Source organism: Carettochelys insculpta, chromosome 3 (assembly GCF_033958435.1).
Source record: "Carettochelys insculpta isolate YL-2023 chromosome 3, ASM3395843v1, whole genome shotgun sequence".
NCBI lineage: Eukaryota > Metazoa > Chordata > Testudines > Carettochelyidae > Carettochelys > Carettochelys insculpta.
In genome coordinates, this window is record NC_134139.1 from 209,330,427 (window position 1) to 209,358,401 (window position 27,975).

The 27,975-nt window shown below is 48.0% G+C and overlaps 1 protein-coding gene across 3 annotated transcripts in view; it reads left to right on the forward strand.

The window, feature by feature from the left end:
* Nucleotides 1–27,975, forward strand: part of ASXL2 (ASXL transcriptional regulator 2) — a 221,807-nt gene that overhangs the window by 152,339 nt on the left and 41,493 nt on the right. For all 3 annotated transcript variants that reach the window (XM_074991522.1, XM_074991524.1, XM_074991523.1), the window contains 3 exons: nt 12,835–12,950; nt 17,549–17,678; nt 26,032–26,172. In XM_074991522.1, coding sequence (XP_074847623.1) covers nt 12,835–12,950; nt 17,549–17,678; nt 26,032–26,172 — 387 coding nt within the window. The remainder of the gene's footprint in view (nt 1–12,834; nt 12,951–17,548; nt 17,679–26,031; nt 26,173–27,975) is intronic.

A 27,975-nucleotide genomic window follows, 5' to 3' on the forward strand; every position in this document is an offset into this window, starting at 1 on the left:
ACAGCTACCCCTCCGAGACTTGTCAGGAATGGGGGTTGTTCATAACTCGGAAATATTTGTAACTCTTAAGGAAACAACTATTGTCTTAGTACAGCCTGCAACTTTATTGTTCAGAAAAAAAATGCTGCTTTTAGCCATCTTAATTTAAAAATGAAACAAGCACAAAAACAATTACTCTGTCAAGTTTAAAGTAAATTCCCCCCCTCTTTTTAGTAGTTAGTTTAAAACACTACTGTATTGTATTTGCTACCCTTCTCTTTCTCCCCTCCCCACTGCTACCTGGTTGTATATTTCCCATTCCAAATAAGGTGTGGCCTTGGCTGGTCAGTTCATAACTCTGGTGTTCGTAACTGAGGTACTTCCAAAGTTGCAGCTCCAGAATTGGGCTGGTAAGCCATCAATGGACTTGCAAATAGGAGGATGACATGAAGATGTCCTGTTTGTTATCAAGTGACGGCCAAGCAACTACTGAAGTGGAAACAAAGTCATTAATCTTCAAAATTGAGATGGCGCCTGAAGGCTTTCCAGTTACATCTGTCACTTTTATAGTGCAACTCCAGAGCACGTGATTATTTTTGTAACAACAACTCCAAGTGGTCCAGCAATCTAGCATCAGGAAGCATAATTTTCCTGCTCCACATAGGATCATGTTTAAAATGTGTACAATTTAACATTAATACTTATGTGGCCCTTGCAAGTTACAAAGTGAAAGAGCATTTTTAAGACGACAAACCACACTGTGTCTGTATGCTCTGTAGATACACTGAAGTTTTAACTGAGCTACGGAAATCTAAAGGAAACAAGTTCATCTTCTAAAACCTTGTACTTACAGGAACGCAAACTCCCCACAGCAGATGCATGCCCACTAAACAGCTTGTCACTTTAAGCTTATGGATGTACACATCTTTTTATTTTATGTCCATGTTGTGGGGTCTGAGAGCCAAGTACTCTCTCAGTTAAGTACTTATCGCTTTGTTAGCCAGTAGCTAAACTAAACCCCCCATGACCATGCCAACCTAAATCTCTTCTGTTTGTGCTTCAGAATTCATTGTGGTTACAGCTGTCAGTACAAGAGCAGCAACCCCCATTATACAGAGAACGTCAGCATTAAAACAGTGCAAAGGGTAGTCATTTGACTCTCCAAGATGGGAATCCACTCCTCAGCATATTTGGCTTTTGCTAGTTTAAAGGAACAAAGAGTTTAGCCTGTAGTCCAGAATGTGTTTCATAGGATGTTGAGAAATTGAAGTGAGACACAGCAGTTGCTGCTAGTGGTTTTAGCTATTCTGCTTCACACAAAACAGGTAGTTTCTGTCTTGATTGGTTTCAGAGAGGATGTGGTTTATGTTCCTGCTATTCAAATGTCTCAAAGCAAATAGCATCCAACCCTGTTTCTGAGTAACCTGTGTTTATGTACAAGAGTTGTAAGCAAGAATTAAGACTTTTATACCAGGTCTGGAGTTAAGTGGTTACCTAAGCAAGGGCCACAGTTGCAGCTTGCTGGCAGACTTGAAGAATGTGTTACGTTTGCAGCTATCTTTGTCTTTAATAAGAAGTGAAGTCTATGGACACTGTGGGTCCCTCATTCAGTGAGGCACCAAGCTTTTCATTTCAAGAAGGATGTACAGCTCTGTCTGCATCTAAATAACTGGATAGTCATATGCTGTCCTTTCTTTTTGTATTCTTTTATCACACTTCCCATTGTTGATTTCCTTTCAAAAGTAAGCCGTCTCCCCAGTCTCTCCTCATGTTAATTTTCCAAGCCTCTAGTCATTTTCCAAGCTCCTCTCTGCACCCCTCTGTGTGTAATGTTCTTTTGAGACCGGACAACCAGTGCACCATGCAATACTCAGAGGGGATCACACCGCTGTTTTTTATAAAAGCATTGTAATATACACAGCATGATTGACCAGCCCCATTTGTTATACAGCCTGCCTGCCATCCTGTTTTGTGGTTGTGCTCCAGCTCTCTACAGTGACGGCTCTCTTTCCTGAGTGTTAACTTTTATTTTAGAGCTGTGCATGAGTATTTCAGTTGTCTTTCCCTCCGCACACCCCCATCCCTCTTCAACCAAGTGCATTTCATTTGCCATCATGTTTCCCATTTGTCTATCTTTGCTAGGTCTCTCTAGTTCCTTACTTGTCTTGACTATGTGTCACCTGCAGATTTTGTTGTCTCATTACTTAGCGCTTTTCTAGACCATTAATAAATGGTTTAACAACACTAGGCCTAGTGCAGAATCTTGAGGAATCCCCTGTTGATGTTTTGCCGTGGTGAAAATTGACTTTGATCCTACTTGTTCCTTTCTGCCTTCTACAAAGTTTCTGGTCCATGACAGTATTTTGCCTGTCATCCATGACTCCTTAGTTTCTTTAATAGCCTTTTGTGAAAGGTTTTTCAAAGGCCTTGTAAATGTCTAAACAGTCAACCAGTTCTCCATTATCTCCTACTTTAATGGCATGCTCAAATAATTGGTAGGCTAGTGAGACATGATTTTATTGTGCAGAAACCATGCTGGTTGGACTCTATTGTATTATCTTCTAGGTATTCTATTATACTATTTTTCATTTCATTTTTCTGGGTGCCGCATTTCAAGAAAGATGTGGAGAAATTGGAAAGGGTCCAGAGAAGAGCAACAAGAATGATCGGAGGTCTAGAGAACATGACTTATGAAGAAAGGCTGAAAGAATTGGGCTTGTTTAGCTTGGAAAAAAGATTAAGGGGTGGACATGATAGCGGTTTTCAGTTATCTAAAAGGGTGTCATAAAGAAGAGGGAAAATACTTGTTCTTTTTGGCCTCTGAGGATAGAACAAGAAGCAATGGGCTTAAACTGTAGCAAGGAAGGTTTAGGTTGGACATTAGGGAAACAATTCCAAACTGTCAGGGTGGTCAAACACTGGAATAAACTGCCTAGGGAGGTTGTGGAATCTCCATCTCTAGAGATATTTAAGAACAGGTTAGATAAGTGTCTATCAGGGATGGTCTAGACAGTACATGGTCCTGCCATGAGGGCAGGGGGCTGGACTGCATGACCTCTTGAGGTCCCTTCCAGTCCTAGCATTCTATGATTATCATTTCAGCCACTTGGGGAAGTACAGATGTAAGGCTGGCAAGTCCATAATCACTGTTGGCACTTTTATAAAATACAGTAAACTCCAAGATATGTTTATTTGACTTGCACATACCTTCAGTCACCAGGGCCTTGAGTGGCAGGGAAACTAACCAGCTGCTGCACCGGTCACTTTCCTAGCTTCTGTGGGGGCGGCAGCCGAGAGCCTGACTCTTGGCTGCTGCCACTGACAGGAGCCAAGAAGCTGCTCCTGACAGGAGCTGCAGCCTGACTCTTGCAACCTTTGACAGGAGCAGTTTCCACACTTCTGTCAGGGGTGGCAGCCAAGAGTCAGCCTGCTGCTCCTAACAGGACCAGTTTCCTTGTCCCCGGGAGTGGTGGGGAGCTGGGAACCAGGTGGGAGTCTGGCTCCCCTCCTCTGGCAGGAGCTGGGAAACTGACCAGTGATGGTCAGGTTCCCAGCTCCTCCGACTTGTGCGAAATTTGAGTTACGTGAGGTTGCCCAGGAGCGCAACCCTCGTGTAACTTGTGGTTCTTCTTCGAGTGTCCCTGTGGGTGCTCCACAATAGGTGTCGGGCTCGCCCGGCGCCGCAGATCAGAAATCTTCCAGCAGTTTCTCCTGGATCGCACATGCGCCGGCGCGCGCCGCTCCCCTGCACGCCCCCAGCCACGTGCACGATCCGGTCCCCGCCACTTCCTTCTCAACCTCCATCGGCTGCAGAAGGAATCCGCTCAGGCTAAGGCCAGAGTCAGATTAGATAGTGTTTCTACGTGTAAATTGTTGTTTTTTCAGGTAAAAAAAAAAAAGAGGACAAAGAGAATATCAAAAAAAAAAAAAGAAAAATATATAATAAAAAAGAGAGGAGCGGAGAAGAAGAGTGGACGTGAAGGCCAGTAGGCCGCCCGCTGCCCCGCAGGTAAGTGACTGCAATTCGGGTAAAAAGGCACGGAGTAAGTGCTAAGTACCCTATTAACAGTAAAGGACTCACCGTGATGGCCTCTTCAGGTTTTAAAAAGTGTGTCTCCTGCCGTGAAGCTATGCCGGCCTCCGATGGGCATAGTGAATGCATCCGCTGCCTGGGGGAATCACATATTACCCAGAAGTGTTCTCACTGTGCTAAGCTCACAGCCAGGGCCAGGAAAGACACAGAAATGCGTCTTAAAATGCTCTTGTTTGACAAGGCCCTCCAGCCGGACTTGCCGGAGAAGCCTCACCCAGAAGGGCCCTCTGGGTTGCATAAGAGGAAGGCAGCTTCTCTGACCCCCTCGGTGCAGAAACGGAGGAAACTCTCCCCAGCTCGATCCTTGCCGGTGGTTTCAGCGAGCGGGATGAGCGGAGCGCACAGCCCCCAGCCGCACGCTCAGGCAAGCGACAGCGCACGTGGCAGAGGCTGAGCCTCTGGTTACACAACAGCTGGCACGCGTGGCGCCTAGAGCGTCAGCAAGGCAAGCGCCGGAACCGGCGGCACCGCCACAGGCGGCAACGGCCCCTGCTGCACCAACGGTGCAGGGCCGCCAGGCATGGAGCCTGCAGGCACCGGAGGAAGTTACCCGCGTGGCACTGCAGCTGAGCGTGCCAAGCGCGGCGCCGACTGCGGGGCCGAGATCCCCGGCACGGGAGGGGGCAGTGCCAGCCCCGCAGGGGAGGGGCAAGGCAAAATCAAAAGCACGGCACCGCAGCCCATCTCTGGACAGGGCTGCACTGCTACTAGCAACAAGCCCTCCCCCTGTGCTACACACGTCGCCCAGAAGGCCTGGGTCTCCACCGGCCTATCCAGAACCACCTCCTCCGTTCCTCCAACCAATGTCACCATGGCTTGGGCCACCTTCACCTTTTCTGGGATTGGATCCCCTGGAGTACTATCACAAACCAGTTTCACCTCTATCTGTGTCGTCGCGGAGGTCTCGCTCTCCCAGACGTCGGGGGTACACACCCCGCGAGTGGTCTAGGTCTCCATCCCTGGACCCTTGCCCGTGCTGCCATGGTCGTCCTTATCATGCTGGACACAGACACCCCAGGCCTACGCCCAGGGGCAGGTCCCCCCGGCCGTTCAGAACCCCCGTGGACACTCCCAATCGGGGATGGAAGCACAGTTATCTCAAGGGGAGTTAATTTTAGAACCCCGAGATTTTCCTTCACAATCCTCCAGTGAGCAAGTGTATCATCGACCGCAGGAGCCTGAGGGTTCGAGGGAGGTTTACCCTAGTGGTTCCTCCTCATCCTCCCCAGATGAGGTCATGGCCCCCAGGGATCTCTCCCCCGGATGACCTGAAACAGTTTCAGGAGCTGTTTAAAAGGGTGGCTTTCACACAAGGCATTCAAACGGCAGAGGTGCAGGAGAAAGATCACAAACTCCTGAAAAATTTGAGACCCCCGGCTTCATCCAAAATTGCTATTCCGCTGGACGAAGCCATTATGGAGTCAGCCACCACCATATGGCAGACTCCGGCCTCCGTTCCGCCTACGAACAAGAGAGCGGATAAGAAGTACTTCGTCCCGGCCAAGGGCATGGAGTTCCTCTTCAGTCACCCACAACCAAATTCGTTAGTGGTCGAATCGTCCCAGCAGAGGTCAAAGGCTTCTCAGTACAAATCGGGGGGATCGGACAAAGATGCTAAGAAGCTAGAGCTGTTTGGCAGGAAAGTATATTCTTCCTCTACCCTGCTATTGAGAGTGGCAAATTATGCGGCACACCTAGCGAACCATAATTTTGATAATTAGTCCAGGCTTACTCCTCTCATGGATTCACTTCCGGAAGATAAGGAGCCGGTGTTAAAGGCAATAGTGCAAGAGGGCTACGCAGCATCGCGGACAGGAGTCCAGATTGCCCTGGATGTGGCGGATGCGGCGGCACGTTCAACGGCTACAGCAGTGGTCATACGTAGAGAATCCTGGCTCCAGACATCGGGTATCCCGAGGGACCTACAGGCGAAGATCGTGGACCTTCCCTTTGACACGCAAAAGCTGTTTGCAGACTCAACCGACTCGGTCCTCCACTCCAGTAAGGACTCGAGAGCTACACTTAGAACCTTGGGTATTTATACTCCTCCATACAGGAAGAAAAAATATTATCCTCAGCAAAGACGCTACCCGTACCAACTGCAGCGCGCTCAGTATCAACGGGGCTACGACCAAGGGCGCCATCAACAGCAGCAACAGTACAGTACTCCCAGGCGACGTTCTCAACAAAGCCGTACACCCGCGGGACAGGCCCAAAGGCAACAAGTTTGACGGGTATGTCGAGGGCTGCACTATCACTACCATCGCTCAATGCCACTCTCAGCTCATATTCCATCACCGCCTCAGACCGTTCCACCCCCACTGGCAAAAGATCACCACAGACAAATGGGTGCTGGAGATCATAGCCATGGGTTATGCGATCCCTTTCCAGTCGCTCCCACCGATGAAGCCTCCCTCCAGGCCTCACCTCCAGGACGCTGCCCACGAGGCGAGGCTCAAGCAGGAGGTGGACCACCTTATGTTCATAGGGGCGGTGGAAAGAGTGCCGGAACAATTCCAGGGGAAAGGTTTTTATTCACGCTACTTCCTAACAGAAGAAAACAGGAGGCTGGAGGCCCATCCTAGATCTTCAGGGCCTCAACCGCTACTTGCGCAAGCAACGTTTTTGGATGATCACAGTTGCCTCCATACTCACGGCACTGGACGATGGAGATTGGTTTGCAGCCCTCAACTTACAAGATGCTTACTTTCATATAACAATCCACCCAGCACACAGGCGCTTCCTCCGCTTCATGGTCGGCAAGGAACACTTCCAGTACAGGGTTCTTCCGTTCGGCCTCTCCTCGGCCCCCAGAGTCTTTACCAAAACCCTGGCAGTGGTGTCAGCCTACCTGCACAGACGGGGGTGTTTATCTTCCCATACCTGGATGACTGTCTGCTGAAAGGGGCCTCGAAGGCAGAGGTCCTACGCATGATACGCGTCGCAGCGGACACGTTTTCTTCGCTGGGCCTAGTCGTCAACCTCGCAAAGTCAAAGACCGAACCCACACGAGACACAGAGTTCATAGGGGCACACACAAACTCTATTACAGCAAGGGTGTACCTACCCGACGCCCACTTCCACACCATCAGTTCGCTGGTGCAAGTCATCACATACAGCCCCACGGTGCCGGTCTTAACGTGCTTACAGCTGCTGGGCCACATGGCGGCAGCGACATTTGTGGTACAGAAAGCCAGATTGCACATGCGAAGCCTGCAGCATTGGCTGGCGAGCATTTACAAACCAGCATCCCACACTGTCCACAGGGTGGTGTCGCCCATGACAGAGGTGCGCAGATCCCTGGAATGGTGAGAAAACTCCAAGAATCTGCTAGTAGGGGTGCCCTTTCACCAACCACAAATTTGTATTTTTCTTACTACCGATGCCTCCCACATAGGATGGGGAGCGCACATCGGCGACAAGGTGACGCAAGGGCTATGGTCCTCTGCGGAACAGACACTGCACATAAACATACTGGAGCTCAGAGCAGTGTTCAACGCCTGCAAACATTTTCGAGATTACCTACATGGCAAAGTAGTTGGGATCAATACCGACAATACCTCCACTATGTTTTACATCAATCGACAAGGAGGAGCCCGATCCCGTGCCCTATGTGCGGAAGCAGTCTAACTGTGGAACTGGTGCATCGCCAACAACATAACGTTGAAAGCCTCATACTTGCCGGGAGCTCACAACATGAAAGCAGATCAGCTGAGCAGGCGCTTCGCACTCACGCACGAATGGCAGATCCGCTCCGATCTGCTACGGCCCATTTTTCATACATGGGGGTTTCCCCAGATCGATCTGTTAGCCACCCAGCACAACAAGAAGTGTCCCCAGTACTGCTCCAGGGCAGGAGTGGGGCGGGGGTCCCTGGGGGACACATTCATGATTTCATGGATGGGCCCCCTACTTTATGTGTTCCCCCCACAGCGCTTATCCACAAGGTCTTGCAGAAAGCCAGAAGGGAGAGAGCTCACATGATACTCACAGTCCCAATGTGGGATCGGCAACAATGGTTTCCCTTGCTTCTGCACATGTCGGACCGCCCACCGCTCCCTCTACCGGTGGCGCCGGACCTACTCACGTAGGCTCAGGGGTCCATAGTGCACCCGCACCCTCAGGGTCTGTGCCTACAAACATGGCTAATCCATGGCTCAGCTCCTCAGAGAGCACATGTACGGAGGGAGTACAACAAGTCCTGGAATGTAGCTGAAGGACGTCCACCAAGAAGACTTACGAGCAGAAATGGACTCGATTCACAGCCTGGTGTTCTGCCAAGCAGTTAGCTCCCCTTGACGTTCCTATACTGATAATACTAGAATACTTATTGGACCTCAAGAGGGGCGGGCTTTCTTTATCCTCGCTAAAAGTCCACCTCGCCGCTATATCAGCCTTTGGGCATACAGAGGAAGGGCCCACGGTATTCGCCCATCCTATCGTTACCAGGTTCTTTAAGGGGCTGGTAAACCTTTACCCCCCTCGAAAACCGCTTCCACCATCGTGGAACTTGGACTTGGTGCTCAGCACGCTAACGGGTCCACTTTTTGAACCATTAGCTACAGTTCCCCTACCTTCCTCCTTGCAATTACATCAGCTCGCAGGGTGAGTGAGCTCGCAGCAGTTATGGCAACGCTGCCCTGCACAGTATTCTCAAAGGAGGCGGTAACCTTAAGGCTGCACCCAGCCTTTGTTCCAAAAGTTTCTTCAGAGTTCCATCTTAACGAACCAATAGTTTTACCCTCGTTTTACTTGAAGCTTCACAGCCTCAGCAAAGAGGCACGCCTGCACCTCCTGGATGTGAGGAGGGCGTTGGCCTTCTACATAGACAGAACTAAGTCCTTCGGAAAACGGACAGGCTCCTAGTCTCTCTCGCTCCCAGGTCAAAAGGGGAAGGCCTCTCTTCACAGAGAATTTCAAAGCACATTGTGTCCTGTATAATAATGTGCTACGAGCTTCAAAAGACCCCTTTGCTGGCCCCGCCTAGGGCTCACTCCACCAGGGCCGTGGTGGCGTCAACAGCCTTCTTCAAGGGCATCGCGTTAAAAGACATCTGTAGAGTGGCAACCTGGTCATCCTACGACACCTTCGCCAAGCATTATGCCCTAGATCGGGTATTCCAAGAGGATATCCGTCTGTTGACAGCAGTCCTCTCGGGGGCAAGCTGCACGTAAACAGATTACCAACCTCCTTTCTTGGGTTACTGCTGGGTAGTCACCTATTGTGGAGCACCCACGGGGACACTTGAAGAAGAAAGAGAAGTTACTCACCGTAGTAACGGTGGTTCTTCGAGATGTGTCCCCGTGGGTGCTCCACCACCCGCCCATCCTCCCCGCTTCGGATCTCTGTCTAGTGTTTTGCAGGAGCATTCGAGCGGTTGGTCAAGGAGCTGGCGGGGACCGGATCGCACACGTGGCCGGGGGTGCGCAGGGGAGTGGCGCACGCCGGTGCATGCGCGGTCCGGCAGAAACTGCTTGGAAGATCCGATCTGTGGTGCCGGGCAAGCCCGACACCTATTGTGGAGCACCCACGGGGACACATCTCGAAGAACCACCGTTACTACGGTGAGTAACTTCTCTGTCTACAGTACAGTTACTACAGCTGCAACATTTCTGTCTTTTGATCCCGTAGCTGTTTGTGAGAAGAGGCTGTATATTTCTACTAGTTCTTCAGCCACTTCTTACTGGGGCTCCTGCCAAATTCTCAGGCATATACAACCTGCATTTAAACTTACGTGTTCCACAACCTTCACATATAAACTTGTTCTTCTGTTACTGGCTTCTGAAAAGCTGTGGTTGTTTTCTTAAGTAACATCAATACTGCCTCTAAGAATTTTGCTTATTTTATTTTTCCTGCTGGGGACTTTTTGACTAGCCATCTCATATTATTGACGTTTCTCTTGCTAAAGTATTTTTGTCACTTACTGCCGCCTAGCGCGTGGAACCTGAATCTGTTGTAGCCACTATTAGTGGCTAAGCAACTTTTACTTCCTGAATTAACTCTCAGATATTGCTTTAGACTAAATAGGGTTGCACCAGTCCTTGTGTTTTCCTAGAGCTAGCAGTACCTAGAAGAAATCTGATTTTTCTCTACAGTTTCTCCTTTTGTGCCATATGATCAGTTTACCAGTGAGCACTTGAAGTCCTCCATTATAATAATTTTCTTAGATTTTATTGCCTCTTTTCATCTCAGCACTATCAGTTTTTTTTCTTGAGCCAAAGGCTGCTACTAAGCCCTTCTGATTTGTTTACATTCTTACCCCTTGGGGTTCTGATCCATAGAGGTTCAGCTGCGTGGTCGTCTTTGCTGGAATTTTCATCCTTTAGCTACACCATTGCCAGCCCGTATTTGTTTTTCCTAAATAACACTGAACCATGCACTACAGTATCTTTTTTTGGCCATTTTACCATGTTTTTGTAATGTATTATATCAAAATCATTGTTCATTGCAAAGTATTCAGGTTCATGTCCGTTTGTAAGTGACGTGTTTGCATGCAGACATCAATAGTTTTGACCAATTGCCTGTTTTTATCTGACTTGCTAATCTGACACCCTGCTAATTTCACAGAGGTTTTCTGTGCTCTTTTCATGTCCTTGATTTGAACGTTTTGTATTTTGCATCCCATCTTTATTGGATTCATTTACCATTGCATTACACCTGCCCTGACCAGATGGCTCTGTGTGACACACATGTTCCTTAGTTTCTGATGGCTTTCCCACCCCACTTAAGTGGTGGGCACCAATAGTCTTTCCTGCTCCAAGGCAAAGTTCAGAGCAGGAGTGAATGGAAGGAGACATGGCGCAGCATGTCGGGCAGTAAGTGGGGTCAGGGGAATTAGCCCTGCAGGTGACTTGGACTGGGTTCTCGTGGCATGTTAGGTGGAGAATTTTGGTTCAAGCAGGCACACACATCACATGGTCAGTGGAGTGAGAGAGGTCTCTGGAAATTGTCCCCTATCCTAGTTTGCTTGCTGCAGTGAGACCCCTTGGAAAGTGTAAGGGTCTGTCTGCCCAGCTACATTATTTTGAAATGGTCTGTTCCAGAAGAGATTTTCCAGAATAGCTTGGTTTGAAATAGTGCTGGTACACACAAAATGCATTTTGAAGTAGCACTTAGCTAGTTTGAAATACAGCATCTACGCACACCAGAGCCTGTTGCGAAATAGAGCCATTGGGTGCACGATGGCTTATTTCAAAATAGGCTCTACTCTCTGTCTACAGTTATTTCGAAATAAGCCAACTGCTATTCCATTATGTAGCTATTAGGAAAGTTGTTCGGAAATAATGGCTGTTATTACAAAATAGCTTTGCTGTGCAGACTTACCCTGGGCGACTGGAGATTGAGGTCTTGTTTCATTTGGTGAGGTGGTGTTCCTACAGCTAGGGAAAAGCTCTTCCGTTTCTGTAGGATGCACCTTGGTGAGAGCACTGCTGGGGCATGGTTGCAAGGCCGTGCCTATACTGCCGGCGCGCCTGGGGTGTGGGGCTGAGACTGTAAAGGGGAGCCAGAAAGGATGATGTTAAAGGCTTAATTTTTTTCCCCCTCAGGACTGTGGGTCTTTTCAGGGGGAGAGGGTAGAATCCTGTTCCTTTACTGCTTTAATCTCCATTTTTCTCTCCAGCGCTCCCTCTCTTAACTTGGTGGGGGTGGAGTGTGTGTGAGCACAGGACATGATGCTCGATGACATGCTTGCAAGAGAGTTATTTTTAAGGCCATGGTCTCCAGTCATTTGTGGGCTGCTCTGCCAGTTTGCCCAGACTAAGACCTCAGTTATACTGGTGAGTCCCCACCTCTTGCCTTTTTAGCTGTGAACCAGCTACCTCAGCCAGGCCCTATCATGGGGGGCAGGAAGGGCACAGGGAGTAGGTGCCCCCAGGCCCAGCAATTTAAAAGGGAGCAGTGATGGCTGGAGGCCTGGACCCTTTCAATGGCTGCTGCAGCGCCAGGTGGCTCTGCAGGATGGCAGGGTGGGAGGGTGCTCACAGAGCTCGTCCTTTCCACCCAAGGTTCCGTTCCTCCCGCAAGCCGCCCCCTGCACCACCTCAGCCACGGGTCTGGCAACTCTGTCAGCACCCTGAACACAGCTGAGGGTTTGAGCTGTGCCCACATGCAGGCTTGCGGTCATGAGAGCGGCCCAGGTTCTCTGGGGTTGAGCACAAAGAACTGAGTAAGAGATGGGCAGCAGAGGGACTCCAGGGCCCAGCACAGGGGCCCAGCAGAAGGGGTTTGGGCTTGCTCCCGTTGAAGTCAGTTGCCAACCTTCCAGGAGGGAGTGTGGGAAGCTGTAAGCATCAGTCACAGCCCTGAGGTGTGAGGACTAATATGTGTAGCACTGAGATGGGAACCACAATGTCCAGAGCAGCAAGGGGCAGTTAACTGAGGCTGTGTTGCCTAGTGCTCAGAGCCAGGAACGGGAGGAAGTGGGGCATTTGTTCTAACACAGCCAAACTCTGACTTGGATGGAGACTGACTACAGTCACCTACCAAGTGCCTTCGCTGCCCCAGTTTGGAAGAGGGAGTGAAAAAACAGGAACCTCGTCAGTGCCAATCAGCTGCCAGTTTGGCAGTTGCTGCCCTGCACTTTCCTGGAGAAATAACCTGGGAACAATGCCCCAGGTCGGGTAGCGTTTCCTAGATGTGCAGCACCTGCAGACCAGTAGGGGTGAGGATCCTGGGAAAAAGTGCTGGGGGGCATGCGAGGACTGATTGTTTTCCCTGCAGCCAACAGAGTCAGTTCTGTGTTTCTCTTTTGTTTTCCCTAGTACCATCCAGACTGTCACAGACATGCTCTCCGCAGTCCGGCTGCCCGTCTCCTTCCCTCCCAGCAGGTAAAGGTATCTCACCATCACAGAAGCACAGCAAGAAGGCACTCAAACAGGTAAGGGGTAAGGCAGTGACCTGTCTGTGAGTGGTTTACACTGAAGTCACTTTATTCCTCCAACTAAGTTTCTAAGATAAGCTCTAATCTGCAAGGAACTAGTTCAGAGCCTTTCCTTCCCCCTCACAGAAAGCATCACTGGAGGGGGGCAGGGGCGAGGGGCTCCTGTGGGAGGGCCTTCACAATCTTGTGCCTCGTCAGTCTTGATTGTTCTACACAGTAGCTGGCTGAAGTGATTGTTTGTTCTGGGGAAAGGAATTCCAGAGTTCCTGCCTGTGTGAGGGGCAGGCACAGTCTTGGCAGCAGGCACCTGTGGTGGCCAGAGCTGACCTTGTGGGTGGACACTGTTGGTGACTGCCCAGGGCACTGGGGCCCAGAGACTGCCAAAGGACTGGGCCCCACCCAGTGGGTGATAAAAGGGGCTCCAGGAGATCACCGGGTCCTCACTCTCCAGCATGACACCTGCACCACCACTGCCAGTCAGCTCAGCTGCTGCTGCTCTGCTGGCAAAGCAGCTGCTTGGGAAATGTTACTTACAGGGCACCAAAGAAAGTTGGCCTGGGGTGCCATTTTCCGAGGCTGGCCTTGGTTATGGGATTGGGGGAGAGGGGTCACGTTGCTTCCACTACTTGGGAATGACGCTGCCATGCAGGTAGAGTAGCGGTTCCTAAACTATGTGTTGGGACCCCAAAGTGGGTCACTACTCAGTTTTAGTGGCCAGTGCTGGCATTAGACTTCTTGGGGTCCAGGGCTGAAGCCAAAGTCCCATCACCTGAGGCCAGAGTGGAATTCTGAGCCCCACTGCCCTTGGGCTTTGTCTTGGGACGCCTGCCTAAGGCAGTGAGGCCTGGACAGGCCCTGGCTTCAGCCCACCCCCCAACCTATGGGGTCGTGCAGTAATTCTTGTTGTCAGAAGCGGGCGTGGGGCAGTGAAGTTTGAGAACCTCTGATCTAGACAGCTCCATGCACAATGCTCCGCTGAACTCCTTGGCTCCACTTGAAATGGTCGATTGACTATGGCCTTTAGAAGGAGCTCTGTGCAGCAGGACAGGCCCATCTTATTTTAGAACAAGGTTCTCAAACGTCACTGCACTGCACCCCCTTCTGACAGCCAAAAATATTACGTGACCCCACGAAGGGGAACCAAAGCCCAAGCCTCACCAACCTAGGCAGGGCAGGGGAGGCCAAGCCAAAGCCTTGCTGCTCCCAAGCTTCAGGGTTCAGCCCTGGGCAGTGGGGCTTGGCTTTGTCTTCAGCCCTGAGGCCCAGTTAGTGTAATGCCAGCTGTGGCAGCCCCATTAAAATGGGGACCCATCCACAGGTTGACAGCCACTGCTGGAGATCCATTTTGGAAAAGGTGCGTGATCCTTCTGAAGTAAATTCTAAACCAGAGGGTCCTGCACATGTTGCTTCTGAGACTCAGCTGGACACCCCATAGGGGAGGCTTGCACGTGTGTAGCAGCTGCTGTAATATCTGTGAGCAGAAGCAGTGGGTGCTGGAAACAAGATGGTCTGCACCGTTGTGGGGAGGGGAAGAGGAAAACAGTGGGAAGAAGTAGGGGTCATGGAAGGAACTAGAGATGGAGATGCAGCGGGGGGGGGGGGCGGGGGGAGTGACAGGCATCCTCCTTCCAGTGCACTTAGAACTACTTTTTTATACTCACTCTGTCCCTTTTACTTTGCATGACCTGGTCTAGTATTGCTGGTTTTAACTGTATAACTAAACAGGTCCATACATTGTTTTAAATAACAAATAAAAACAGGCATGAGCTAAGAATGTGGGACTTGCTCCCCCAGGGTCCCTGGAGGGCAGCTTTGAGGTGAGCTGTTAGATGCTACTGGGGGGAGATGGAGGAAGAACCAAACAGGAAAAGTGATAGTGTGCAGCCACTGAAAGGGATGGCGCTCTCAGCTCTCCTCTCCGGCGTGGGTGCTGCTTGGGAGCATCCTGTCGTGCACCCACACTGATGACATGCACAGATAAATTCACAAGGAGAGGGGATGAGAGTGCAAAACGAAAGGAAATAAGAAGAATCCTGGTAGGAAATGGTTGAAAAGGAGGGGACAGGCTGTTTTCAACTCACTGTTTGAAGTACACTCTGCTTGCAGTGGGGAGGTTGTTGTTTACTGCTTGAGGAAATGCACCTGGATTTGTTTAGAGGTATTTACAGAGTTTCTATTGTTTCATTGAAACACCTGTTTGCTGCTGCTGGGCTCAGCAGAACTTTAGGGGGAAACTTATTTTCACTCCTGTTGTAATTGTTTTCTAAATGGAGTGGTATGTTTTTTGAAAATAGCTTTGAAGGGCCACTGGCAATTCAATTGGGCCCAAGGAGTAGAGGATGTTAAGGCTAAGCTTTTGCAAAGGCCAATCTTCAGTGTTGACATGAAATCTAAATCCCGTTTTTTAGATGAATAAACAGTCCTCCTTTCCCTGCATCTTCACCCCAGTGAGTGTTTGCTGTTCAAACACTTCAGCACTGAGAACAAAACTAAAACTGAGTTCACTGGTTTACATCGGGGTCAGCAACCTTTCCGAGGCAGGGCACCAAAATTTGACCTTTTGACCTCTATGTATGGTCCGAGTGCCAGTGATCCTTTATAAAGTCACTCATAGTCCTACTTACAACAGCTTCATTAATAAATTAAGGTGCAGAGCTTTGCTGTTTAGATGGTGGTTGGTAGCATTAAAGGGTCTTTTGCTAATCCACAGATGGCATGGCTTTGAGCAAGCTTCCAGCTGCCTGGAGGAGGAGGGCCAGGGCTGAGCTCATACCTCGAGTGCTGATGAAAATCGGCTCACATGCCACTATGGGCACATTTGCTGACCCCTGGTTTACATTATCCTTGTTGAGAAAACACACCAACTAAAGGGCAAAATGCCAAGAGCTTAACTGGATTTTGAGAACTCTTTCACTGTTAGTGATGTATGACCAATAAAGGAGTATCTGATTCATACACACCAGCAAAGTACAAGAACACACTTGTGTGCCCTCCTCTAGTTCATGGCCATCTTCACAGTAGCTGGTGCCTGATGTGTTAAGAAGAAGCAGTAAAACCTGCTGTTGGCAATTATGGTGTAATTTTTTCACAGAGGAAGTTTCTTCCTAAACTGTCTCTGGTTTGCTTGTGCCTTGAAGCAGGAGGGTTTATAACCTCTCTAAAAAAGATGTTTTGTGCTGTCCAGTGCAACTGTGAATATCTGCATTATCACCATAAATGACATTTTAAAAGTTGCAGTCATATATTATGGCAGTGAATTCCCCAGGTTATTTCTGCTTAGTAGAAAATATTTCATTTACTAGTTTTAAATTTGTTGCTTGTCCATTTCCTTGACAAAACAGTCAGCTTGTCTTGTATTATGAAGTGAATAGAAGCAACCAAGCCCCTTCTCCCTATTTTGTGTACATCTGTCTTATCCCTACTTACTTGTCTCCTCTGTCCTAAACATTCCTAATCTTTTCAGCTGCAGCCTATGATTACTTATGTTCCCTGTCTGAACTGCTCCCCCAGCATATCTGACATCTGCTTTTAAAGGCAGGGTTCCTTTACTTGGTGCATTTACTCAGCTGAACTCAGTATCCAGGTGAGGGTGTCCCATTGATTTATATAAAGGCATCATAGTATTTTTAAAAACAACAAGAAGTCCTGTGGCATCTTATAGACTAACAGATATTTTGGAGTGTGAGCTTTCGTGGGCAAAGACCCGCTTCATCAGATGCATTTTGTTAGTATTTTTGTTACTTTCTACTCTATGCCTAATTTCCATCCTACCATGTATCTGCTGTACTTCTTGCTGTTCTCTCTAGTGGCTTCGTTGTTGTGGGATTTCCATTTTCAGGGCTAGTTTTTGGCTTGAATGACCTTGTGAACTTTCTCCTTTAACCCAAATTCCGTGTCCTGCCCTCTTGCTTCCTCTTCTGGCGAAGGCAGTGCATGCCTTCTAGGACTTGGTTAAAGATGTTTTAAGAGCCCCCATGTGGCTGCAAAGAATTTGAACTTTCTTCACTTTCAGTTCCAGAATTTTTGACAACCTTCCTCGTTCTTAAAAATTCCACCTTACTACAGTTTAGTGTCACCTTATGGGTTTTTTTGTAAGATCGCTCCCCTCAGGAAGGTGAAATTAATTGTATTGTTGTCACCAGAGCTGAAATTCAGCCAGAGCCAACTGGAGAGGAGCTGTGGTACCCGGAAGCCCTGGCTTGCCCTGCAAGACTGGAGCCGCAAGCCCTGGGAAATACTTGGGGACATTTTAAATCCTGATAGTCACCATTATTCAGTGGCTCTATTTTCTGTATAATTACAGTTAGGTATTTCTCATGTTCTTTAAAACTCACTGTTCCAAGAAAGTCATTTCCGAGCCTGAGAAACTGCTCCACTTCAGCCTTTTCCTGTTACATTTGAACTGTTTATATGCAGACAAAGGGGAGAAAATCTCTCCTGGGGACGGATTTCCCAAGCTCATTAAAATTCTTGGCTGAGAGGTGCTCTCAAGGCCCAAGTGCACCTTTTTATAATAGACCCTGTTCTGTGCCGTTGTTCTTACAAACTTGTTCTGAATTCTTTGTCAGTCATGTCCTTCTCCCCGCTCTCACTAGGCCCTGAAGCAGCAGCAACAGAAGCAGCAACAGCAGCAGCAATGCAGAGCAGGCATGCCCGTGTCTTCTAACCAGCAACTTCTACTGAAGACTGTGAAGGCAGCCAGTGACTCCACACCTGCTAAACCCGGTATGAGGCAGTGAGATGTCCAGGCTTTTGTTTGCTGTCATGTATCTCTAACTTGGCTTTCAGAGAAGAGAGGGAGAGGCAGCCACTATTTTCCAGAGCATTCTTTGTATTTCTAAACTGTTCTCGCTTCTGTTCTCATCTTTGCGCATACTAAGAAAACACATAGGGGTGGGGGGGATGGATTTTGAGGCCAGAAGGAACCATTATGGTCATTTGACTGATTCCCTGCATAGCACAGCCCATAGGATTTCATCTGAACTTCTATATCAAGCCTATACATTCTGACTGAGCTAGAACAGAAAGCAATCCAGTTTTGCTCAAGAGTTCAAGTAATGGAGAATCTATCACAACCCTTGGTAAGATGTTCAAGTGGTTAATCACCTTCATTGGTAAAACGTGTACCTTATTTCTACTCTGAAGTTTTCTAGCATCAGCTTTCATCCATTGGATTTTTCTGTGCTATTGTGTGGTACGCTAAAGAGCCCTGTTCTGTCAGAATACTTCTCCCCATGTAGGTATTTCTTGATTGTGGTCCCCGGAGGAAGGTGAAATTAATTGTATTGTAGTCACCAGTGCTTAAATTCAGCCAGAGCCAATCATAAAGGTCTGCTTCTCTTCTGTTCTGCTTCTCAGTATCTTTCTTTATGCAGCAAGGCTTGCATTAGCTGTATTAGCACCAGAATCACACTGGAAGCTCATGTTCAATTGTTTATCCACTGACACTTAAGTCATTTTAGATTCACTTCCTCCCAGCACATGGGTTTTCCATCCTGTAACTAGGGCCTTTCTGTTTTGTTCCAAGGTGTGTGTCCTTGACTTTAGCTCAGCTAATCTAGATCACTCTGTAGAGCCTGTCTGTTCAGTTGTTGGGTCACCTGCAAATAATTACCACAGTGATCGTATATACTTTTCTAGATAATTGTTAAACATCTCACATAGCTTTGGGCCATCAACAGATCTCCATGGATCTTTTCCCCGTTAGCAGTATGTATTAATTAGCATGATGTTAAGTGCAAGTTTGCCTTGGTCTGTATTAAGGGAACAATTGTGTTTGACACTGTGCTAATTAAAGCATATTTGTTAACATAATTCCTTTGGTTTATACATCAATTCTCTCTTCTCAGAGGACCTGAATCAGGGAATCCATGTCAGGAACATCATGTGGATGAATAACAAGCAGTCCTGTAGCACCTTAAAGACTAACAAAATTATTTACTAGGTAATGAGTTTTTGTGGGTAAGACGCACTTCTTCAGACTACTAAGATCCAGAGTTTTTGTAGTGGAGACAGAGGAGATAGAAAGGAGGGGAAAAACAGGGCTTACCTGTCACTAATAGGACCAGTGGAAGAAGCAAATTAAATTAGGTGGGATGGGTGCCATTCCTGCAAGTATCAGAGGTGGGGAAATTGCCCTTGTCACATGTAAGATAACTGAGATCCTTGTTAAGGCCCTTTTAGAAGTGTCAGATTTGCAAATGAATTCCAATTCAGATGTCTCCTTCTGTAATCTTGTGGCAAGATCCTTTTGTAGAAGACTGGCTATTCTGAAATCCTTTATTGACTGTCCAGGCAGGTTAGTGTTCCCCCACAGCTTTGGGTGTGTGCGGGTTCCTAATGTTGGATTTATGTCCATTCATCCTTTGCTTCAAAAACTGTCTGGTTTGTCCAGTGTACATGGAAGAGAGGGTGTTGCTGGCACATGATGGCATATATCACATTAGTGGATATGCAGGTATACAAGCTCCTGGTGATGTGGCTGATGTAATTAGGTCCAGTGATGTCTCAAGTATAGATATGTGGACAGAACTGGCAATGGGTCTTTTTGCAGGGATAGGTCCTTGGGTTATTGCTTTTGTGGTAAGGTGCGTGGCCGCTAGTGAGTATTTTCTTGAGGTTGGGTTGCTGTTGGTAGGAGATGACAGGCCTGTCAGAGTGACAGATTGTGTTCCAGTGTAGGTTTTAGATTGTCAGTGATATGCTGGAGGGGTTTAAGCTGAGGGTGATGGGTGATGACAAGTGGTGGTCTCTTATTTTCCTGGTTGGGCATATTGTGAAGTAGGTGACTTCCGGGTACTCATCTTGCTTTGTCAGTCTGTTTCTTTACTTTCACAGTTAGTGATTGAAGTTTTATGAATGCTTGATAAAAGACCTTGGCTACGTCTACACTAGCCCCAAACTTTGAAATTGCCATGCAAATGGCCACTTTGAAGTTTGCTAATGAAGCGCTGAAATACATATTCAGCGCTTCATTAGCATGCGGGCAGCCGCGGCACTTCGAAATTGACGTGCCTCGCCGCTGTGCGGCTCGTCTCAACGGGGCTCCTTTTCGAAAGGACCCCGCCTACTTCGAAGTCCCCTTATTCCCATCTTCTCATGGGAATAAGGGGACTTCGAAGTAGGCGGGGTCCTTTCAAAAAGGAGCCCCGTCGGGACGAGCCGCGCAGCGAGGCGTGTCAATTTCGAAGTGCCGTGGCCGCCCACATGCTAATGAAGCGCTGAATATGTATTTCAGCGCTTCATTAGTAAACTTCAAAATGGCCATTTGCATGGCAATTTCAAAGTTTGGGGCTAGTGTAGACACGGCCCTTGTATTTTTGTCTCTGTTGGTGGAATTGGAGTAGGTATGGGTGTATCTTAAGGCTTGGTTGTAATGGCTTTTGCCTTACCTACAACTCTTTCCGATTTGGGGAGAGTTTATAGCTCCAAGTTAACGGCACTGCCATGGGCACTGCCATGGTCCCACAATATGCCAACGTTTTTATGGCTGACCTAGAATGTTTCCTCAGCTCTTGTCCCCTCGCATCTTTCCTCTACTTAGATTACATTGATGACATCATTATATAAACCCATGGTAAGGAGACCCTTGAAGAATTTCACAGGGATTTCAACAATTTCCACCCCATCATCAACCTCAGCCTTGACCACTCCACACAAGAGATCCATTTTCTGGACCTTATAGTACAAATCAACCAAGGTCACATTAATTCCACTCTATACCAGAAAACCACCAACTGCTATTTTTACCTACATTACAACCAAAACATCTTTTAAAATAAAAAAAAGGGGTGGAGACCACTTGGTGTGAGAAGGACACAGATTCTGTGGGTGACAACCTCAGATGCTTCATTCCAGCAACCCCTTCCACAGCATCAAAGGAGCTGTAACCAGACAGTGTGTGATGTCATACCTGCCATTACTAGCCCCTTTCTCCATGAGTAGGACTGTTACTGTTCCTCCTGTCTGTCTTTAGCATCTCCCTGCCCTTCCACCAAGGGTTTTACTTCTGCTCCGTTAAGCTTTGTCTTGAGAAGGGTTTAGTCTAACTACGAATCTTTGCCCTTATAGCTATATCACTGGAAGGTGTGAGCAAATCACATGCTCTAGCCAACACAGATGTGCTGGCAAAAGCCCTTGTGTAGATGCTATGAAGCTGACAGAAGGGACTTCTGTTGGTATAACTATTGCCATTCAGGTGTACTTGTGCCAGCAGAATGCTTTTACTTGACTCATGCTGTGTCTCCATTAGAGGACTCTGCTGCCCCAGCTGTTCTGGTGTATCTAGACTTTATTGGATAGACTTCAAACTCTCTTAGACAAAGAATTAATGTGCACAAAACAGACATAAACACTCCTAATCCACAAACAGGTCAGTCAGCATTTTAATGGAGTGGGCCATTCTGTTAATGACCTGAAGGCCTGCGTCTTACTCGAGGAATTTTCACACCAGATTGGAAAGAGAGGCTGCTGAACTCTCTCTTATATTCAAATTTGAAATGTGGTTTGAACTGGGATGGGAATTTTTTAGGTCTTTATAGGAGCTCTTTTGCATACTTGGCTTAATCAAATTCTTGACCTCCCCCCACCCCCAAAATCTTCTGCCCCTCTACTCTCTGATTTGCTTAACTTGATTATATTTTTCTGATTTGTCAACCTTGATGATTATTTTTGGTTTTCTGTGCCTTAAGTATTGAGTCTGTTCTGGTCTGGCTATGGGCTGGGGAAGTGGCTCTGTCCCACAAAAGCTCATCACCTAATAAATTATTTTGTTAGTCTTTAAAGTGCTACATGATGGGGTCAAATTTAGCTACGACAGATCAGGAAAGGGATCTTGGAGTTATAGTGGATAGTTCTCTGAAGACATCCACGCAGTGTGCAGCGGCAGTTAGTAAGGCAAATAGGATGTTAGGAATTATTAAAAAAGGGATCGATAATAAGACAAAAGATATCATACTTCCCCTATATAAAACTATGGTACGCCCACATCTCGAGTACTGCGTGCAGATGTGGTCTCCTCACCTCAAAAAAGATATATTGGCATTAGAAAAGGTTCAGAAAAGGGCGACTAAGATGATTAGGGGCTTGGAAAGGGTCCCATATGGGGAGAGGCTAGAGAGACTGGGACTTTTCAGTTTGGAAAAAAGGCGATTGAGGGGCGATATGATAGAGGTATATAAAATCATGAATGGTGTGGAGAAAGTGAATATAGAAAAATTATTTACCTTTTCCCATAATACAAGAACTAGGGGACACCAAATGAAATTGATGGGTAGTAGGTTCAAAACTAATAAAAGGAAATTTTTCTTCACACAGCGCACAGTCAACCTGTGGAACTCCTTGCCCGAGGAGGCTGTGAAGGCCAGGATTCTATTAGGGTTTAAAAAAGAGCTTGATAAATTTTTGCAGGTCAGGTCCATAAATGGCTATTAGCCAGGGATAAAGTATGGTGCCCTAGCCTTCATAACAAGGGCAGGAGATGGATGGCAGGAGATAAATCACTTGTCTTCTGTTCTCCTTCTCTGGGGCACCTGGCATTGGCCACCGTCGGCAGATGGGATGCTGGGCTTGATGGACCTTTGGTCTGACCCAGTATGGCCATTCTTATGTTCTTATGTACTGGACTGCTTTTTTGTTCTGGTGTAGCTAGGTTTCTAAACGACTGGTAGTGTAGACAACATGTGGACAAAGTCTTGGAAGGGGTTGCAGTTAGTGGTGCCCCTGCGAATGATGCCTTGACCCCTCCTGAGCACAGTAGGATGGACCTGTACAGCTACAATGCAGAGGAGCCCCAGTACTGCACACCTTTTGAAGGAGATGCCAAAGAATGTGTTCTCAAGCATAACATTTAATTAAGAGCTCTATTTATCGATCAGTATGTAATGTTTATACAGTGCTTTGAAATCAAAGTGCTCAGTATTATTATTCATTATTGACTATAATTACTAATGTCATACAGAGGGTGTGACATTCTTTCAGTCTTGGGTGAATAAATAATCATGCCAGCCATTGATTAGTGATCCTTCATAAAGGCGCGAGGGCCTAACATTCCCTGATAGAGATTAATCTACTTTCTAGTTTTTGTTTTTAGCTAACGACAAAAGTAAAAAATGTATTTCAGTTTTGACAGTTGTGAGACCAGCTTAACTAACTCTTCCTAGTAACCTCACACAAGATATCCTAACATGCTGCGTACAAGAATGGTGACGGGGAGGTTCCAGGCTGGATATGTGGTTATGACCACTCCTATGAGTACAATATATCTCATGCTGCAGCCACACTAAAATATCAGGGCATGTTATGTTACAGCAGCTCCATTGGCTTAGCACCAAATGTGGTGCTGCCATTACAGTGTCTGTCTAGTAGCTTTGCAGACACAAAAAGGGGAGGAAAATATTTAGGTCAGTCCAAAGTCATACACTTCTGCTCCCAAATCAGAGACCTAATCCAGTCCTAGCAAAAGTTACTTCTCTGAAACTACCAATGTAATAGGCCAGATGTTAACTACAGACATGGGCAGTTAGGGAATCTTAACTCTGCTCTCCAATCTGCCTGGCATTCCATGCTGGATACTGGAGGTCAGCTGGCTGGATAGAATTCCAGAGAATGTTGATGTTTGGGTCTTTTTGACTCGTTTCTACTTAACTGTGTTTAATGACCACCTATGAAAGCTTATGCCCGAGTAAATCTGTTAGTCTGTATGGTGTCACAGGATTCCTTATTGTTTCTGCACAGCTGAACTAACTTGGCTATCACTCTGTGACAGTACGTGTTTGCTTATTGCATCTCTTCAGTTGACCCTTGGAGACTCAAACCCCAAACCAGCTGAAGCTGTCTTGGCTAGCTGTTTAATTGCCGCTGCCGTGTCCTATGTAACTTCTGTGCAGCTGAATGCAGGGTTGAAGCTAGTTTGCAAGTATCCAGCTGCAAGGAACAAGCCTATTATGTGGTGTGTTTAATAATGAAGTAATTCAAGGGGTCCCAGACCAGCTCTGCCATTAAGACCCTGTTGAGAGGAAGAAGGGAAAGGACGTAAATCAATTGTGGGTTGTTGCTGAAGCATTTCTTGCATGTGCTGCATTGCATATCAGTGGAGGCTTTCAGGAGGAATCCCAGGGAGGGGGTGCCTCTGACCTCTCCGGACAGGTGAAAGAAGGTAGGGCTTGTTTGCCTGGAGAATCCTGTGCATTTTAAACACAAGTGTGGGAAGGGGTATGGTGGGTGCATAAGCCATCCGCTCAAGCTGCTGAGCCCCTGGGACCACTTCAAACATTTCCCAAACTTTTCTTTAGTGACCAGCTTAATCCTGACTGGCTGTTTGGCTCTTTGGCTTGGGCTTTCTTCTCAGAGCACCACTCGGCCCTCATCTTCAGACCTTGCCACCTAGCCCTTGTTTCCCATCCTCAGGGATGGAGTGCATCTTGCAGCCAGCAGGCTGGGAGAGGAGGCCTGAGCGTGGCCACAGAACTGGGGACTGTTGGAGAATAATTTTCATTTCACATATGAAGTGGCTCACACCCCTACCCCGTAACATTGACAGCGCTCAAAGCGCTGCAGAGCCAACAGAATTCCTCTCCCTGCTTGAGCTTCCCACCCTCCTCATAACTGTCCCCGTGGGTCTTTTCTTAGCTAGTCAGATATACCCAGCCATTTTGCTCCAGCTCCCTTTTCTCATGTTTGGCATTTTTTCCAAATTACCTTCATTTTTGGCTGCTACGCAGTGGGTAGAAGGTTCCCTGAATCCAGCGTCCCACTTCTGACCTCTGACGCATCAGCCCTGAAGCATGGGAGAGAGAGAGAGGGAAAAACAGCCAGGAAAGTTGGGACTGAGACTGTCAAATTAACTCCTGTGTACCCTAGAAGTAGCTCTCTCCTTTGTCCTTTGGTCTCACTAGATCCACTATTCCTGTGTTGGAGCCGTGGGTGTTTATGAAGCCTCCAGTACAATGGGGCGTGATCCTGCTGGCAGGGTTTGGGTGTTACTGTCACATGAGTGATTAATAACAATGTTCAGTAGCTTTGTGACTTAACTGTGCATGCTGTTAAGTTCCTTTTCTATTGCTATGAGATGGGAGCATCTTTAGCTATGTGGAGTACAGGCCTGTTACTGCACATACACCTGAGGCAGTGGGAAGACACCAACCAATGTTCTTAGCTCACCTCATTGAGGAAAAGAAAGGAACAGAAAATACACTCGGACAGGCATGGAATCTTTCTGTGAGCAGAAGGAAATATTACTGCTGTCGCGAGAGGAATAGTGAAAAACTAAGCACCACAAGTGCTCAGGAAGTGGGAGGGACGGATTATGAGGAGATGCTGAGAGTGAAATCTGATTAATTTGGCTAAGCAGCGTCTTTAGGGAAGCACCTCATAATCTGAATTATATGAAGGGTGTAACCACCAAGGAGGGAGAGGAGTTATTAGGGCTGGCCTGAGGGAATGCCCCAAGGAGTAATGAGATGATGTGAAGAAAAGGAAAATGTAGGCTGAGAATCACAAAATATTGCCTAGCAATGAGTTCCACTCCATTGTAGAGCAACTTCTGAAAGGTGCCCTCATCCTCCCATCACTGGACTGATAAAGAATAAACAGTCTGCATTGATGGGAAATTGATTTAGAGGATCAATGAAGCTGGATTCCACCTCTGTCCTCTGTGTGAGTGGGTGGCTCCAGAAGGCCCTGCTGCATGTAGAAAACTAGGAAATCAGTGCAAGGAGAAGAGAGGAACATGGGGTCGTCTGCTCTTACAGCGCTGCAGCAACACAACGTGAGCACTTAGTGAAGAGCTCCTTTCATCAGCCCAGGCACTCTGCCCTTCTGACTACACTGGAGTTACGCTGCTGTAACCGCTGCTTAGGAGTGTGGTTTATTCGTGTCCCTAACTGATGTAGTTATCCCAACTTAAGCCTGTGGGGTAGACCAGGACTCAGATGGGTCCTGTAGAAATTCTTGTGCTGGCACTGTTGTGAATGAAGTGCTTGTACGTGGCAGGGCTCTATTATGCCCATGTGGACTGATGACTTGTGTAACACTTGGTGGTTTGTAGACCCCAATGTTGATATGTTTGTTTCCTGTGCAGCTTGGGAAGGAAGGCAGTCAGACGGACAATCAAGCAGCCCTCAGAATTACACATCCAGCTCCTCTCCCTCTGTTAAGACTGATAACTCCCTGCCAGGTCTGGGGAAGAAGCCATTCCAGAGATCTGACAGACTCCATGCAAGTAAGATTTTATTTTATTCCTCCTGGCCCCGCCCCCGCCAAGGATTTTGTTGCTCTGATGCCAGACTAAAAAGCATAGTGGAAAATGAAGTAAAAGCTGCAGCTAATGCCAGGGTCGGCACAGTTTCTGGCCAATTGTGGAAGCCCCTCTTGCTCATGGGCATGAATTAAGGAAAATAAAGTCACCACCCGACTCAGAAACTGCAGCCCAACAGGTCTGTGCCCAGCTCTTCTCACCTGGAAGATTTTCTGGCTTCTGTGCTCACAACCCTCTGTGCCACAGAGGCAGAAAAGGACTTGCATTATTGAGCAGCCTTGTCCTTCTATCACATAAGGTGGTGTTACTTTAGAAAACCCTCCTTCAGGCCCAAAAGTGCTGCTTGGTTTCCCGCCAGGCTTTTAAAGTTAAATGGTTATCAGTTCCCCTTTGCTGCTCATCATCTGTTTTACAGAAGCTTGATGTCCAAATGAAATCTCTCAATCATTTCTGTAGGCCAGGGGAGTAGGGGGATGCCATGTGCTCAGGCCAGTGGCCTAGAAGGGGCCCCTGTTGGTGACACGTTTTTATCTGATTTGGTCTGAATTAGAAGACTTGTGCTGAACAGATCCATCCACATACTGTTCAGAGTCCTCTGCGATTTCTCCACACCCCCTTAAGGTGCTGGTTCTGAAACTGCAGTCTGCATGCCGCTAGTGCTCCGTGGCTGCTTGCAGGTGGGCCTCGGGCCTCGTCCCTCTCCCCGTAGCAGGGAGCTTGCATTGGCACCCCAGCCCTGCAGCAACACCTCCCCCCTCGAGGTTCTTGCCCAGCACCAGCTTCCCGCTGTGTTGGGGTGGCGTGAACTCAGAGCCGGAAACGGCTCATATAACAGTGTTCCTGTAGCTCCCGTTGGCCCTATTTCAGCCAATGGGAGCTGTAAAGGGCAGTATGTAGTGGTGGGGAGCACAGTCAGGTAAGCGGCCCCCACTCTCCTCATGAACAGTCCCTGTGCTCCCCCTCTCACCCAGCTCCAGTTGGCTCCTGGACCTGCCTCCCACCCAGCTCTCCCCGCCCCAGTTGGCTCCTGCATCCTCTCTACTGGCCAGACACCCTGCCCCCCAGTTATTGCTGCACCCTCCCATCCTTCCAGATGCCCCAACCTCGTCCCCATTCCTATTCTACTCCCTGGCATTCCCCTTCCTGCACAGTGAACCCCTTGTTTTTCGCATCACCCAAGAACTTGGGGAGGTCTCACAGTCTGCTAACCCCGAGACCCCAAGAGAGTTGATCTGACCTGTAGGAAGCCCTGACACTTGGTCCTCCCTGCCTTCTCTCACCCCTGCCATGGGGCTGGAGCACCAGGGAGTGAGGTATCAGTTGGGGTTGGAGTCATTGCTGAGCATGGGGGGGGGTTGATTTTTGGGTAGGGGGTCACCCCATTGCACAAATACCCCTCCCCCCCAGCTGGCCCTAGGTGACATTTTTCTTTGTCTCTGCTTGCATGCCCACCACTGCCATGCTTTTTCCTATTAAGTGAATTTTAGTTCTGAGGTGGTTCCGTGGCTCTGGGTATGCTGGATACTGATACCTGTTCTGGCCCTATGGCACCATCCCAGCACTAAAATTCATTTAATGGAAAACTTCAGGGAAAAGAGAGTATGGCAGAATTGAGTGTTCACTTAGTGTTTGTGATGGAGCGGGAGGAGTGCATGTGTGAGACTCAGGCTGGATGTGTGTGAGACAAGCAGAGCAGCTTCCAGCAGCTGGGGATGACCCCTGGGGCTATAACATACGCTGGCAGGTAACCCTTCTGCCCTGAACAAA